Here is a 14,291-nt window from a genome sequence, read left to right as displayed (position 1 = left end):
TGGCATCCCTTTGTGACAAGGAACTACTAGGCGGCAGCAGAGGCCTGCGGCTCTCTCTGATGGGGCAGGGACAGCAGCAGGAGGGGAAAAGAAAAGCAAACACGTGAAACAACACTTAGAGGTGCACAGACCCAGCCAGCACACAGCGTTACTCAAAACAGTGCTATGTCAGCAGAGAACTATACACGTCTTGGAAGATTAGACACCACAAGCTGAAACATGTTCGTTGGAGGTAGAAAAGAGGACGTTTTATATTTGGATGACTGCATACCCCCGGGTCTAATATAGTCTATATGTATATACAGATACAGACCGCTTTGGTTTCTGTGCTCACTGAATAAGAAAAGTGTTTTCAGCCCAGTGTGCTAATAACATGCCTTCCGGAACTCTGCAAATACCTCCGCTGATTTCAAAAGGCACATCTGGACCACAGAATGTCAGCACAACTGTCTTTTGCCCCCGTCTAATACCTAGGGTTTGGGGATTCTCTTTGCTATGAATATACTTAAAATTGTAACTTCAGTACAGGATTCTTGTACAGAACATTAGACTGTTATAAACTAGTAAGGCTGAAGATTATACCTGGCAAGGGAAAAAAGAGGTCTTATTTCTCTAGTGATTTCCTTGGCAGTTTGAACTGACTCTATTCTACCGCTCAGATACTCTTGCTTTTTTGATTATTTTCCCTTAAAAAAATCTTTATAACAGTCTCCGATGTATAATTTAGGAGTCTGGTTTGAAAGGAGAAAGAATGGAAACTAAAATTTGCAGAAACTCAAGGATGCGAGAGAACTCTATTTCCTATGAAAAAGAGGAAGGGAAAAAGTCATTATCACTTATAGGTTATTTGGAAGATTTTTTCCCTTTTCGTCTCTCTGTCTTTAAAGAAAAAGCCTTTTAGAACCTAGCAGTGGTAAGGGAAAATTGTCTAAATGCCCAGTTAAACATCAGTCAGGTGAGAAAGGTGACAATGGATAAGGAATCAGGGCAGTAACAAAAGCTGCAGAGTGCCTGGCTTGAGGCGGACAGAGCACCACCAGCCGTACCCCACCAGAGGCCCCTCAAATCCAGGGAAATAAAATGTAGAGTTGCGGCCTTTTCTCCAGGAACCAGCTGCCAAGTTCCTTTCTTTTTTGATAGAATCAGGTTCTGAGACATTTAGGCAGGAAATTATTTATGTGTCAATATTTCAAAGGCATTTTATTGTGTGAGGGAGAGAAAGAGGGAGGAGGAAAAGCCAATATAAAAACAAATCCGTCTCGAGATGGATTTTTTTTTGAGATTAAAAAATGTCTATTGCTCTTCATATCCCTTCTCTCCTTCCAGCTTTATGATGTTATTAAGGTGCCCTTTCCAACACAATATTTTCAAATGATCCAAACCCCGGGCATCCAGCTGATGTTTGGCTGTAATGAAATATATTTAGGCATTTGAAAAATCCTTACAACATGCAGGCATTTTGAATATATCACTTATGCGCAGGGAGATATTCTGCTCCATTTCTCCCAAGTATTTCATTAGAATCCGCATAAACAAAAGATACCTCCTGCCCTAATCAACATGTACTTCAAGTGTTATTAATGTTTTCATTTGTTCATTACTGCCCAGGATCAATAGATAGACATTTCTTATTGCCATTTTCAAAAAACTGCTTTTTTTTGGTGCTAAAAAATTATACACACATATTTTTAAATGAATGAGCATAGAGCAAGAGTTGAAGTCAAGCCATGTACTATTTTGGAGTCTTGTCATTGTCCTGAAGAATAATATAAAATGTATATATGGATCACACAAAAAACTATTGGGTTTAATGGGCTATAGGTCTCTATCTGTACATGCATATCCCTATCTATTGGTGTGTATATATTGATATAGTGGGATTGACTTGCTAATCTAGGAAAGAAAGCAATCATTCTAACAACTGCACATAAAACCACCTTCTTTAATAAAATGTACAAATCACACACCTAAATACCTAATAATTGTATGTTTCTAGGAACAACAGACTAGTGGTGATGTCTGGGTGTTAGGACAGAGACTGATCTACTGTTTAGAAGTTTAATTTAATACAATAGCTGTAACAGATTTAGGAGCTGTGGATCATATACGTCTAAGTCTAGTTAGGAAATGGAAGTACTGGTGGGGAAGGAGAACATGATAAATGGATTGCGAAAGTCATCTAGTCATGACAATGAAATGCATGTGCAGCCATTCCCGCTACAGCGCTGGGTGTAAAGTAATGGTAGAAACACAGCACACCCTCTAGGAGGCCCCGTGTAAGTGTTCCCCCGGACACCACACCCTCTTCCTTTCACAGCTCCTGAATTATATTCTGCAGGGGAACAGGAAGAGAGAACTTCCAAGGATTTCAAGATGAAGACAAAAAACCAAACAGCTTTTAAAATTTAACCTATTGCTTTCTACTTGGGGAACTTGAATGGTATAATCTTTTGACAAACATATGGAACTAATAATAACTATGGAGGAAGAAACAGTGATAGAACCTATTCGGCCAAGCCCCACCTTGAGGGGCTAGCAAAGAAAAATATTTTCCTAGTGCCTTTGTATATATTTGTTGTACCTCTTTCCCCTTTCCCGCTCTGTGCCCACCCACACCCTCCAGCATCCAAATGATTAGCAGCCAGTTAGAATTCAGGTTACCTGAGTAATGTTGTACAAGCTGCTGAAGTGTTTCAAACTGGGCCCGGGTGGTAATATAGTATCCACCGTTGTCAAGTTTGCGAATTTTATAATGTTTGACATGGTCTCCTTTCATATCATCCCAGTCACGGATAGAAAGTGAATAGGCACCTGGGAAATGTGCAAAGCATTAGCAGCTCCAATCATTTTGAGTACCAATTTGTTTTTTGGGTCTCATTTACTTGAGTATTCTGATTAATAATTATCGAGACACACACACACACACACTTCCACTCAGTAACATAGAAAGAAAACACCCTTTTCCTGCAAATGTCAGAAGACATTAGCAATAAAATGATTCTACCCTTGAGAATGAAAGCTCTCTGGATTTTTTCCTGTGATACTCTATTCAGTACACTTGTGCTGGTGAACATGGCATAGACCCAACTCCCCCCGGGGCAAGATGAAGGGAAGCACAGATGCTCATGGCTGAGATTGCTGCCCTAGTCTCCGTTACCCACAGGGCATCACAGAGGCAGGGGTGGCATGTACTGAAGAAATCTAAGGACTGTTTCTCTAGAACTGAGCTTCCAATTCTTGCTTCAGAACACTTTTCACAGTAGCAGATAACTAGTGTCTGGTATATCAAGCTAGAAGGCCACTGCTCTTTTTCTTTGGCCCAGCTCCTCTACTGGGTTCTAATGAGTTGTTACATAATGAGAAGGCCAGCAGATGGAGGAAAAGAAGTCCTCGGTTGTGGAAAAAACAAAAGAAATGCAAAAAACAACCTGTGTGATTGGCGCCTGAGGAACAAAGAGCTTCAGAAAATCCTAATTCTAAAGGACTTCTGAAGATTCTATGATCTTGCATGCCTGGAGGAGAGAAGCGGTCCCAGCCCCTGTTTCCGGGGGGAAGGTCTTGATTTTGAGCCTCTGTAGTCCTTTTGGAACTGTCTGCAGTTCTAGAGCCTGGAGGGGAAACTGAATACAGGACTCTGCTCACAAGGTGGGGAGGATATGTGCCATTTAAAAACCCTTGTACATTAGAGATAAGCCTTTCATCCCCTCTGACTAATCCACAGATTTGAATGACAAGCCAACTTCTTCAACTCGTTATCTTACCTTTGGTGGTTTCACTCTCACGGATAAGAAAGGTACCTCTTGGGTTTCCAAAGGACAAAAGCTGTCGCTCAGCATCTTTTCGGCCAAGTTTTCCAAAGTACCACCTTTAAATGAGATCAAGGGAAGGAAATGCTTTATAACAATGGAACAGCATCAGGTCCTCTGCCCGTGAACCCTCCTCACCTCCGATTCCAGCCTTAGCCTCACCCTGTGTAGTGTTCCCTAGCCTCATCTGATTCCCTTTCAATCTATTCCTGATTCCATCCCTAATCCATCTCCTTCACTCCTGAAAAACGATCAGATTGGAATTGCAGGTTATTTTTCTTCCCTCCAGAGATGACAGGAACTGGTGGGTTTGTGTGAAAAGCGCCACCCACGTGCACAAAAAGAGAAACCCAAGACCTTGTTTTGAAATGGCAACTGCAGGAGACCCTTCCCACGCACCTCTACAAGACCCTGGATTTCTGAGCATAATTACAACCCTCGGGAAATAACAAAACACAGTCTTAGTGTCTATAAAGATCATTAATCAAGCATTGAAAAAATGTCAGTCAGAATGGACAGAGAACAAAGACACGGTATTTTCAGTAACTTCCTACCTACAGGAACCCTGAAAGAAAATGGTCAAGACTACGCCTAATTTGAGATGACTGCTGTTCCCGGATGCCTGTTTCTCTTTTCTTCCCGTCCAGCAGGGGCGAGGACTTGGATGGATAAAAGGCATCTGCTGCATGGCGGGGCTGTGACCTGCCGCACGTGAGCTCTGGCACAGCTGCAGGGCCAGGTTACTGCGTACGGTCAACCAGCAAGTCCTTAAAAACACTCAGTGTCACAGACGTGTTCATACTCTCCCTGTAATGACATCCCCGTGCCACTTTAGGAGGCATCACAGCACATCACCTGCCGACCTTCCTTATTCATCTTCACCTCCCCCTGCACCCTCCAGCCCTAAGCACTGCCTGGCACTTGGGTAACGTTTCTGCACCAGGGGCTGAGCGAGCAGCAGGTGCTCCAAGAGCCCCAGGGAGAACTTGGTAGCATTCCATCGAAATCTGTGCACAGGAACAATTTTTAGAATATTTGACTGTGAAAGGATCCAGTTTCTAAAATGAAATTCCAATTCATTATACTTGTGCATAGCTATTATGTGTTCACTATCAAATTCTTTTGTGAATGAAAGAGCTTCCCTGAAGATAAGAAAAGACAGGCTGCATGCCAGCTCCTCAGTGACTTTTAAAGGCACGAGATTGCAACAATCCTAACCCAGTGCTAGGTGGTATAAAGGGAATTACACCAATTATTTGTGAGAAATGACTTTCCGGGTTTGTATCAATAACCCAATTAAAATGCAGTGGAAACAGGAACAGTGATGAAAAGAGAACCACTGGAACAGTGGCGTGTACTAAAACAATCGTATTTTAAGATAATGGTAATTAATTGCATATGTAAAACCATAGGTATTATTTTTTAAATGCTATTTTATTCTTTAAAAACAAAGTACTTAAAAAACCTGACCATTATAAATGTAACTTAAATATATTGTGGGTAGGATCCCAGTTAAGTCAAAGTAATGCTGCATTTTGGTGGTACCTTTTATTCTGAAAGAACACAAAGATGTTTGCAAATCTGCCCTAAAAAAAAGATTCAGTACGGATTCCTTTATTCACTGATGATGAAACACACTCACTGAGGGGAAAAAGGAGCTCAGAACCACTGAGTATTTGAGAGTGGGAAACAAAACAGATCTTCCTAGAGGAAATACAGGGGAATTAAAGACAAGAGAGCAATCCCATTGGGGATCTGGCTGGGGTGTGGAGTCTAATCCTCCCTGCAGCGGTTAAACAAACCCAGGGCATATTAAATATCAGAGCCAAAGCTTGGGCTGCGTGGCTGACTTTTCTCAACTACCTTTCTGGTAAGTCAGGCCTGCCCCACCGAGCAGGAGAGGCAGGTCCCCAAGGTGTCAGGGGGAAGGCCCGGGTCTCATGTTCGGGAGATCCTGTTCCACCTCTTTTCCCCTCGGTTCAGAGGTTACGGCCGCCACAGGAGCCATTCTGACAGTTCTCCACTTTGGAAGTGCCCGTGAATACCCACAGGCCAGGAGGAGGAACCATGGCTGTCCCTTCTAGAATTCCCTCAGCCTATCGACCACCTTCCGAAACTGCCATCAGTGAAATCCTTGGGCTGTTAGTCACTACCTGCTATGAAAGAAACCACCTGAGACCCCACATCAAAGGAAAGGACCATCTGACATGCATCACCACAGGATTTCCCGAGTGGTAGGATACACTGCATGTGAGTTACTCCTACCTGGGGTGTGGACGGTATGTCTTTTCAGCACCCCTCTAACATTTCTGATTACATCGAGGAGAAAAAGCTCAAATGATCTTTAACAATTACACCCTCCCCTTCCTCTCTCTCTCTCCCCATCCCTCCCTTCTTCCCACCCCTCCCCTCTTTTCTTCAGCAGACTGCAGGCTTAGATCCTTGGGTTGGCTATAATACATGCTCTCGCTAGAATTTCATCACATTCTTATGGTTATTTCTATCTATGGCAAGTAATATTGGGTTTTCATTTAAGGTACTAATATAAAGTTTCTTCTCAAAATAAATGTTTTTTAAAAGTGAGCAGGCTTTAAGAAAAATATTAAGTTAATAAGGGTACAAGTATTATGCAGATGTGGCAAAAAACCATGGCATAGAGCCTGGGAGACAAGCACTGCCACATCCTCTCACCCCTTAATCGCTCTAGTGAACTACTTCTCCCACTTGCACAATGTTAATGGCACTTATCAGGGCAACTAAATTTTAAAAGCAAGTTAGTTAAGTGAACACAACAAAACATACTCTTCTGCCTGGATGGAGTCAACAGGAGCCACATAATTGCTGGGAATGTAACCAGTCTCTCCAGTTGTCAAGGAGCGTGCTTCCCACCAATCTCCTTCCCTGCAGGGAAAAAAGAGAAAAGGAAGTGAATACGTCGACCATTTCAAAGTTTTGCAGTCACAGACTCTGTGTCCTAAGAGCATAGGACTGTCTCCTAGTCATTCCACTACCAGATTTCTCCGAACTCCGACACAGCCTTCTGTGCGGGTCAAATGGTCACAATCTGTGTCAGCGGGGAGAGGAAGCCAGTTTTGTCTCTCATCTCTTGCCTTAGTTATGAATTCAGAATGTAGGACCCTGGCCATGAGGGGGCTCTGGTGGGGGAGAGGGCATTTTGCTTGGTAAGTGTCTCCAACTTAGATAGAGGGGAAGGGAACTCAGCCTCCGCCTACTTAAGAAAAACATTGTAACAACAACAAAACTGTAATTATGTGAGGTGAAGGATGTGTTAACTAACATTCTTGTAGTAAACATTTCACAATATACTTGCCAATCCATCACACTGTACACCTTAAACTTATACAAGGTCATATTTCCAATTATATCTCAATAAAGCTGGAGAAAAAAAATAAAGCATGCACTGCTAATCTGGCTAATGGTCTCTATTTCATCCCCTGTCCCGCGGCAACCAACATCCTGGTACCTCTGGAGAGAGGCAAGCCACTGGCTTTAGCATTATTTTGCCAACCATTAAATGATTCGAAAGAAAGAAGGAAAGAAAAAGAAGGAAGGGAGGGAGGGAGGGAGGGAGGCAGAGAGAGAAAGAGACAGACAGACAGAAAGACGGACAGCAGACAGACATTATACTTGCATATCACCTGAGAAAGGAAGCCTGTTAGGAGGCCCGTTAAGAGATGAAGGCGCTTCGAATACCTGCCTTGTTTGCTCTCAAGAAAATGGGTAGAAGAATAAAGCCTACAATAGGTTACGCCTTGCTCAGACATTTTCTCCCTGAGGTTATTTCATCAAGTATTGACAGCGCTGCCCTGAGTCTGAAGGGTAGGAGAGGAAGGGTGGGTGTAGCTGTGTGCGTGCAAGTGCAGGCAGAGAACAAAAACTCGCTAAGGGGACGAGAGCCTTAGTCCCACCACTTTGTGTAGCCCAGTGTTCCAGCAACAGCATGGGCTCATCTCAGTGCTGTGGGCAGAAGGATGTGAAAGGGGGGTTATAATACCACTCTCAGCTTGCAACAGATGAGTAGATTAAACGGTTAGATTTCATACGCTCAGACTCACATAGCTGCATGTGACAGAGAGCAGGGGAGGAGTGCATGCCTCTTCTCATCAACAACGGTTAGCATGTGTGTGGGGCTGTAGCTCTGACACTGACAGCGCTGCAGAACCCTCCACCGGCCTGCGGTCAGGAGCGCAGGGGGAGGGGAGGATGCACTGCCCCTGAGTAGATGGAGACCTCCTAGACTTCTGATCACCAGAAGTCCAGCACCTTCTCGCCTTCCTTTTTTGGTCCTTGAAGGCAGCAAGAGAAATCCCAAGCTGTTTTGTTGTTGTTGTTGTTTTTTCAATTCACTTTTTTGCTGGGCTGTGTGTCAAAGCCCTCAGACAGGGAAGAGAAATGTTCCTCCCCAGACTGATGCAATTAGGTAGAAGATAACCAGCCTCCATATTAAATGCAAGCCTTACTCCAGTGACCCATCCTCTAAAGACTGACTCTGAGTGAGGTGACGATGAGCAACGACTCCACATAGGATTTAACACGGCGACAGACACATGCGGACCAGCCCACATGTGCTACAGGTGCAGTTGCGGGAAAGTGTCAGGTGGCACGAGTAGCACAGAATAGCTCAGAAGGAGACAGGGTGCTGGCAAAGGCTTTAAAACACTTATGTGTCAGTTGGTTTTTCAGTCTTTCTTTTGTTACCCTATTAAATTTAAACAAATCAATCAAAAGAGGGAGATGATTTTCCCCAGAAAGTCTTTTATTAATAATCTTAAATTTAGTTTATGTCCAGATTTTTATTATGAAATAATTTATACGTACCAAAGACCGTATGTACAGATGAACACCTGTGAACCCACCCCCCAACTTAAGAACTAGATCCATCCGGCTGTGTGGAATCTACCCTGTGTTGCTCCCCTATCTCATCCCTCTGCCTTTTAGGTTCAAATATATGAAATTAAAAATGCTAACATTTAAACAGTTTGTATTGGGTTCATTTCTACATCCTCCAAAAGAAATACATGCAGTTATATTATCTAAAAACATATGTGGAAGTTTGCTTTTTTCTTTAACACTGCATGCATTTAAGGAAATTGCTTTCGAGCCATTACCTTCATTTTAATGTGGTGACATTTTTACTGCTCTGAAATTCCACTAGATGGAGACATTTCATCATAAAAAATAACCATACTGATCACCTCCAGACTTTTTCTTTTCTCTCTCCCTCCCTCCCTCCCTCCCTCTCTCTCTCTCTCTCTCACACACACACACACACACACACACCTGGGAAATCTCCCAAACAGTGAGGAAAATATTAAGTACTTGCAGCAGAGGCTTACATTTTTAACTGCAAGATAACCTTCACTGAGTTAGTTCTAATTGAGTTAAATTAAGAAAAAAAGTCACCTATCAATTTGGGGGTACACGGAAATGTCGTCTGGGGCAGGAAGCCAATGCACTTTGTTGCAGATTGTGACAGCCCAGTCTTATTCAGGTGACGTGGTATTAATCAAGTTATTTCCATTTCAAATCCAGTATTAACTGTCTCATTTTGGTCTTGCCACCTCAATAGTTTAGCACAGATAAGAATCCAACTATCAGATTGTTCTAAAGTCCTGTATCAGGAATTCATGATTTTCTCTTAAGTGACTCCATTAATCTCACAAGGGTTTTCAGTTACTCATGAGAAACTGAGAAAGATAAAATCCTTTTCTCTTTTTTGAGGCCATCCAGGGTCACTTTCTCCATCAAAGGAGCTATGAGGTGACAAGGACACAATGTATTATGTAGTAAAACTCACATGTTGTGTCCAGACAGGCTGGTACAGACTCAAGACATCAAAAAAACCTTTTAATCAAATGAATAAATCATTTGTTTAATACACTAGGAGCTCAATTCACCTACAAATAAATAATATATTCTATACAATTTATTCACCTTGATTTAGGAAAATAGGATCTTTACTGTGCTACTTTTTCTTTCTTTACTTGAGTTACTAGGAGTAATTAGTATTATTAAAGCTGCATTCCTTGAAACAGTTCGTACAGTCCAGCTATTTCATTAATTCAGAGTTGGTGAGATTTTTCTTCAACTGTTATCTTGCTCTGATTCAAATATGTGATTTAAGCCCTGCCTCTGGTTTAGAAGAGCTTTTAAGTTTCCATAACAGCTTCCCCTGTGGCTCTAATGTAAACACTTAGTAAAAGAGCCTCTTCCCAGTCCCCAAAGTTGCTCAGAGATGGCTTGTGGCCCCAGGAGCTGGGAGTCTGGAGCCCTGATGGAGCCAGGAAGTGACATTTGCAAACAGAAGTCAGCCTTGATCTATGGAGCTGTGGAACATTATTATAAATGCTGGATTCTTTCTAAATTTGGTCACTGCCCATCTTCCTCTTATAGGGCATATCCATAACAATTTTGTCAAATGTTTAGATGGGCTCTAAACCAGACTTCTTCTTATCACAATGAAAAGAACTTTAAAGGAGTCACTACCCTAGGCAATGGGCACTACTCCATGCTGTGTAAAATGTTTACTATATTTTAGAGTTGCTGTTTCTAGGTGGTACATCGCTAGTCATGAAATGTGAAAATAGGGAATAAAACAGATGAATTCACATATTCAAAATGGGTCGAGTTTAATAATGTCCAAATTCCCTACACTGAGCCCCTACACCAGGTCAATGAAGGACCTCCCATCCCCATGGTAGGAAGCGGTGCCGTCGGCTCCGGGCATGGGCACACATGAATATCACATGGTTTATGCTGCACTGTGAAACACAAAAGCCAGCCCTGTGGCCACCAGTTCCTGCCTCTTGACAGGGAGAGGAGCAGGAGGACCCACACCAGGAGGTGTGGCAGCTGCCCCAGGGAGAACACAGCCCTGTCCCTCCCTCTCTTTCAAGGGATGAGAGCCAGGGGCTGGCAGAGGCACGGGCAGGGGGAAGGAGACACATGCCATCTGGTTCTGTACTATGGCTTTGTTTTCCTTCATGATTTTCTCTTCCCTGTTATTACCCTTGACTTCAGGATATTGTGTTTGTTACGAAAACCTTATTTCCACACCATAACCTTGAAAAAGGGCATTTAAATGGCACGTAGGATGAGAAATTCCACTTGCAAGAAGGAATAACATTAAAGGGATAAAAAGCCTTTGTAATATTGTCTTCTAAGAGAACAGGGTCAGAGGTTCAAAAGCCTTCTGTAAACATTAATGGCCATGCATGCAAATCATGAAATATAGATTGAGGCAGGTCGGATCTTCCTCGAATGTTTCTCCAAGATTCCAATTGGAAGCCACTCTAGATCCTATCCAGATGAACAAAGGAAGAAGTCACAAATTTGGTTTGGGCAAGGACTGGCTTTCCAAGTGCCCTGCAACCCAACATGTAAATCCATGTGCACTGTGGAGAAAACCTAAGAAAAGCTGTGTATGGTACCTCCTACTATTCCTTAATTCTTACGTTTTAGAAGTTACAAATTGATTGAAAAGTTCTAACCAACCTTGGCATTTAGGAAATACTGCATAAAATTGGGAGGGGAAGGAGGGTGTATTTCAGAATTCAAAGTTAATAGACTCTGACAAGAAGCATTCATCTGAGCATCAAATTAACAATAAGGAATCATAAATCAGAGGGATCAAAGCCAAATCCCCCCTCCCCCATTTCCCTTCAAACCTTCATGTAACTCCAATAGTTCAGTCCCCTCTGATGTGGGCCTTTCCAACACTGAACCTGACATTTCACTCGGGATGCCATCCCCGCGTCTCACCCTTGGCTTTGCCACCTGCTAGCTCCGTGCACCCGGGGAGCTCCCTAACCTGGGCCTCTGGCTCCTCCTATGTCAAAAGATGACTCTGAGACACACCTCAGACAGTTGCTGTGGAGAGCAAATGAGAATCATTGCAGCTTAGCATATGGCTGGCACATAAGGAGCCTTCAATAAATGGCAGCTCTTTGCTATGCTTAAAAAAATTCCTTTGGCTACAGGAGGAGGGCTCATGGGGGGCAGGTAATGTTCTTTTTGATCTGGGTACGTGTTGCACAGGTATGTTGGGTTTGTGTAAATTCCGCAAATGGTACACTTTTAAAAAACTGTGGTAAAATACGTATAACATAAATGTACCACTTTAACTGTTAAGTTGAGCGGTCTTACTGTGCGAGCACCAACCACCCTGCACACTTTTGATCCGTGCATGTGACCATATATATGCATTTAAATAAAAAGTTAAAAAAATCCCACCCTCCTCCCTGTTCATGATGACAATAATATATTTAAAAATAACCCTGTAACTACGGAGACAGTGCCTTCTGATGTCTGGAAGAGTCACTGTCCTATGACGGGAGGAATTCCATTCTTGCCCTGGAAAGGCGGTCCTGACAGGTGGGGGCATCCTAGGGAAGGGGTGGGTTTTACAAGGAGGCAGTTTTCAGGGCCTGAGGCAGTTCCCTGTTCCAAGGACCACCCCTCTTTCCTGGGATGGGTGGGGTGAGCAGGGCTGCCTCCCACCTGCCCTTGGAAAAGCTGAAGAGCCAGACTTCGGGCCCTTCCACCACCACGAAATCCAGTTTGCTCAGAGAGCAGAGGGCAGAGTAACCAGACCTAGCAGCACTGCAGAACTTCCTGGTGGGCCCTCAGCCTCCAAGTGGCATTCTTTCCCAGCCACTGGGGGGCGCTCACGAGGGAAACTTGAGGTGTTGGGGAGAGGGTCTGACTTGCACACATGGGACACAACCATTTTCTTTGGAGCCTGGAGTTTTCTGGAGGGCCCCCATCTGTGCACACTGCCTTAACCTAACAGACATAATATTTAAAAGCTATAGGGAAATCTGACCCATATTTACTCTCCCTAAAGGAAGTATTAAATGAAGGATTTGAAAAATGAGTGATTCTCACCCTTGACATTTCCCCATTGCTGGCTTTAACTGCTGTTTCTACTGGCCACATTGAAAAGGCATGCTTGTAGTCATTCTCGAGTGGGCAAAATCACTTCCCCTTCCATCTTACAAAGATTTCAGTCACTTGCAAATTTTCATTATGGAAAATTGCCTCCACAGGCTTCACCAATGGGAATATTTAGCAGTTTTGAAAATGGAACTTGTTGCCAGCCTTACGTGAGGCTAGGGCAACATGTGAAATTTGAAGAAAATCTCCGGGCAAAGAGAGGCTAATGTGGATAGGCCAGCCTCCTGCCAATCATCTGAAACTAGATTTGTAGAGGGCGAGGCTGGTGCTTTTACAACCTTTAAACCAAGACCAAAACCATCGACTCCGCTTCTGTGATATCTTCCAAAAAGCTCCCTGGACATACAGCGCCATAAAATACCGCACTGGTTCATCAGCTCTTCTTTCCTCAAGTTAAGTTGCTGAGAATTAATGAATTGATTAGCAAGTGTTCTCTTAGCATTTCAGAGATATGAAAAGGTGCAGACTGCTAACACAAGAATCGTTGCCCAGTCTGAAAGGCATGCACGCTTCCCTCTCCCTCTCCGAACTTACGAGCTGTTCAATATTTGAAATTTTTCTCCTTTGTGAAAACTCAGGTCATCTTCCGTCCGTGCTTCATAATCGTAAAGGGCCACAAACAGGGTCACTCCTGACAAAAACAAAATCAAAACGGGAGAGATTACTACACCAGGGGAAATTAATTCCAAGAAATTGAATCTTCACTAAAACCTCATTCTCAAAATTTACATCTCATCAGTACTGATAACATGATGCAGTGTTGTAATTGCGTGAACCTAGAGTCACAAGCTGAATTTATGCCTTGATCTTTGTAGGAGAAGCATTATTTGATCCAACTAAAACCCAGAGTTGAAGGACTTCTCTCTGTACACTTGGAATGAGTCCTTGGGAAGAGATGGATATTGATATCACGGCCACAACCAAGGGGCAGCAGCAACATTATACTTCAGATTTGCAGGGCTCTGCAGCAATTACAGACGCTCTTTACCCCACACGTTCTCCTCCGTGCAGGAGCCCGCATCAGGTCTGGGTAAAACAGACTACGCTTTCCCTCGGCATAACAGGACACAGAAGGTAACAGGAAACTCCTTCTGCAGCCCGGGCACTGAGAAGACCCTCTCCGTACATGTGCACCCCATCAGAGGATGTCTTGCCCTTGGCACCTGCCAAGGCCATCAGAACTCCCTCTCTCTGGCTCTCCTTCCACCATGGACTCACCCCTCCCCGCATGACTTGTCCTCCCTCTTCCTCACCTGGCTGACGCACCACAGAGGCCTTTCCTGCCTTGCAGCGGTTTGCCATCAACACTGAAGAACATCCAGTGTTGCATTTGGCCTAGAACTCTGCCTACTATGTGGAGGAAGTCCTAAGACAGCCCTCAGGGATGTTCACCTCCTGGTATTCAGGCCCTTGTGCAACCCCCTCCCTCTGAGTGTGGCTGAACCCAATGACTTGCTTCTAACCAACAGAACACGGCAAAGGTGATGGGAAGTCCCATGAATGACCACG

At 43.6% G+C, this 14,291-nt stretch overlaps 1 protein-coding gene across 2 annotated transcripts in view; it reads right to left on the bottom strand.

Moving 5' to 3' along the window:
• FYN (FYN proto-oncogene, Src family tyrosine kinase) overlaps nt 1–14,291 on the bottom strand; it is a 211,331-nt gene that overhangs the window by 35,318 nt on the left and 161,722 nt on the right. For both annotated transcript variants that reach the window (XM_057527835.1, XM_057527834.1), the window contains 4 exons: nt 13,317–13,413; nt 6,609–6,707; nt 3,762–3,865; nt 2,662–2,811 (listed from right to left, as the gene is read on the bottom strand). In XM_057527835.1, coding sequence (XP_057383818.1) covers nt 2,662–2,811; nt 3,762–3,865; nt 6,609–6,707; nt 13,317–13,413 — 450 coding nt within the window. The remainder of the gene's footprint in view (nt 1–2,661; nt 2,812–3,761; nt 3,866–6,608; nt 6,708–13,316; nt 13,414–14,291) is intronic.

Source organism: Balaenoptera acutorostrata, chromosome 14 (assembly GCF_949987535.1).
Source record: "Balaenoptera acutorostrata chromosome 14, mBalAcu1.1, whole genome shotgun sequence".
Classification (NCBI taxonomy): Eukaryota; Metazoa; Chordata; class Mammalia; order Artiodactyla; family Balaenopteridae; genus Balaenoptera; species Balaenoptera acutorostrata.
This window is presented reverse-complemented; position numbering and strand designations above follow the sequence as displayed.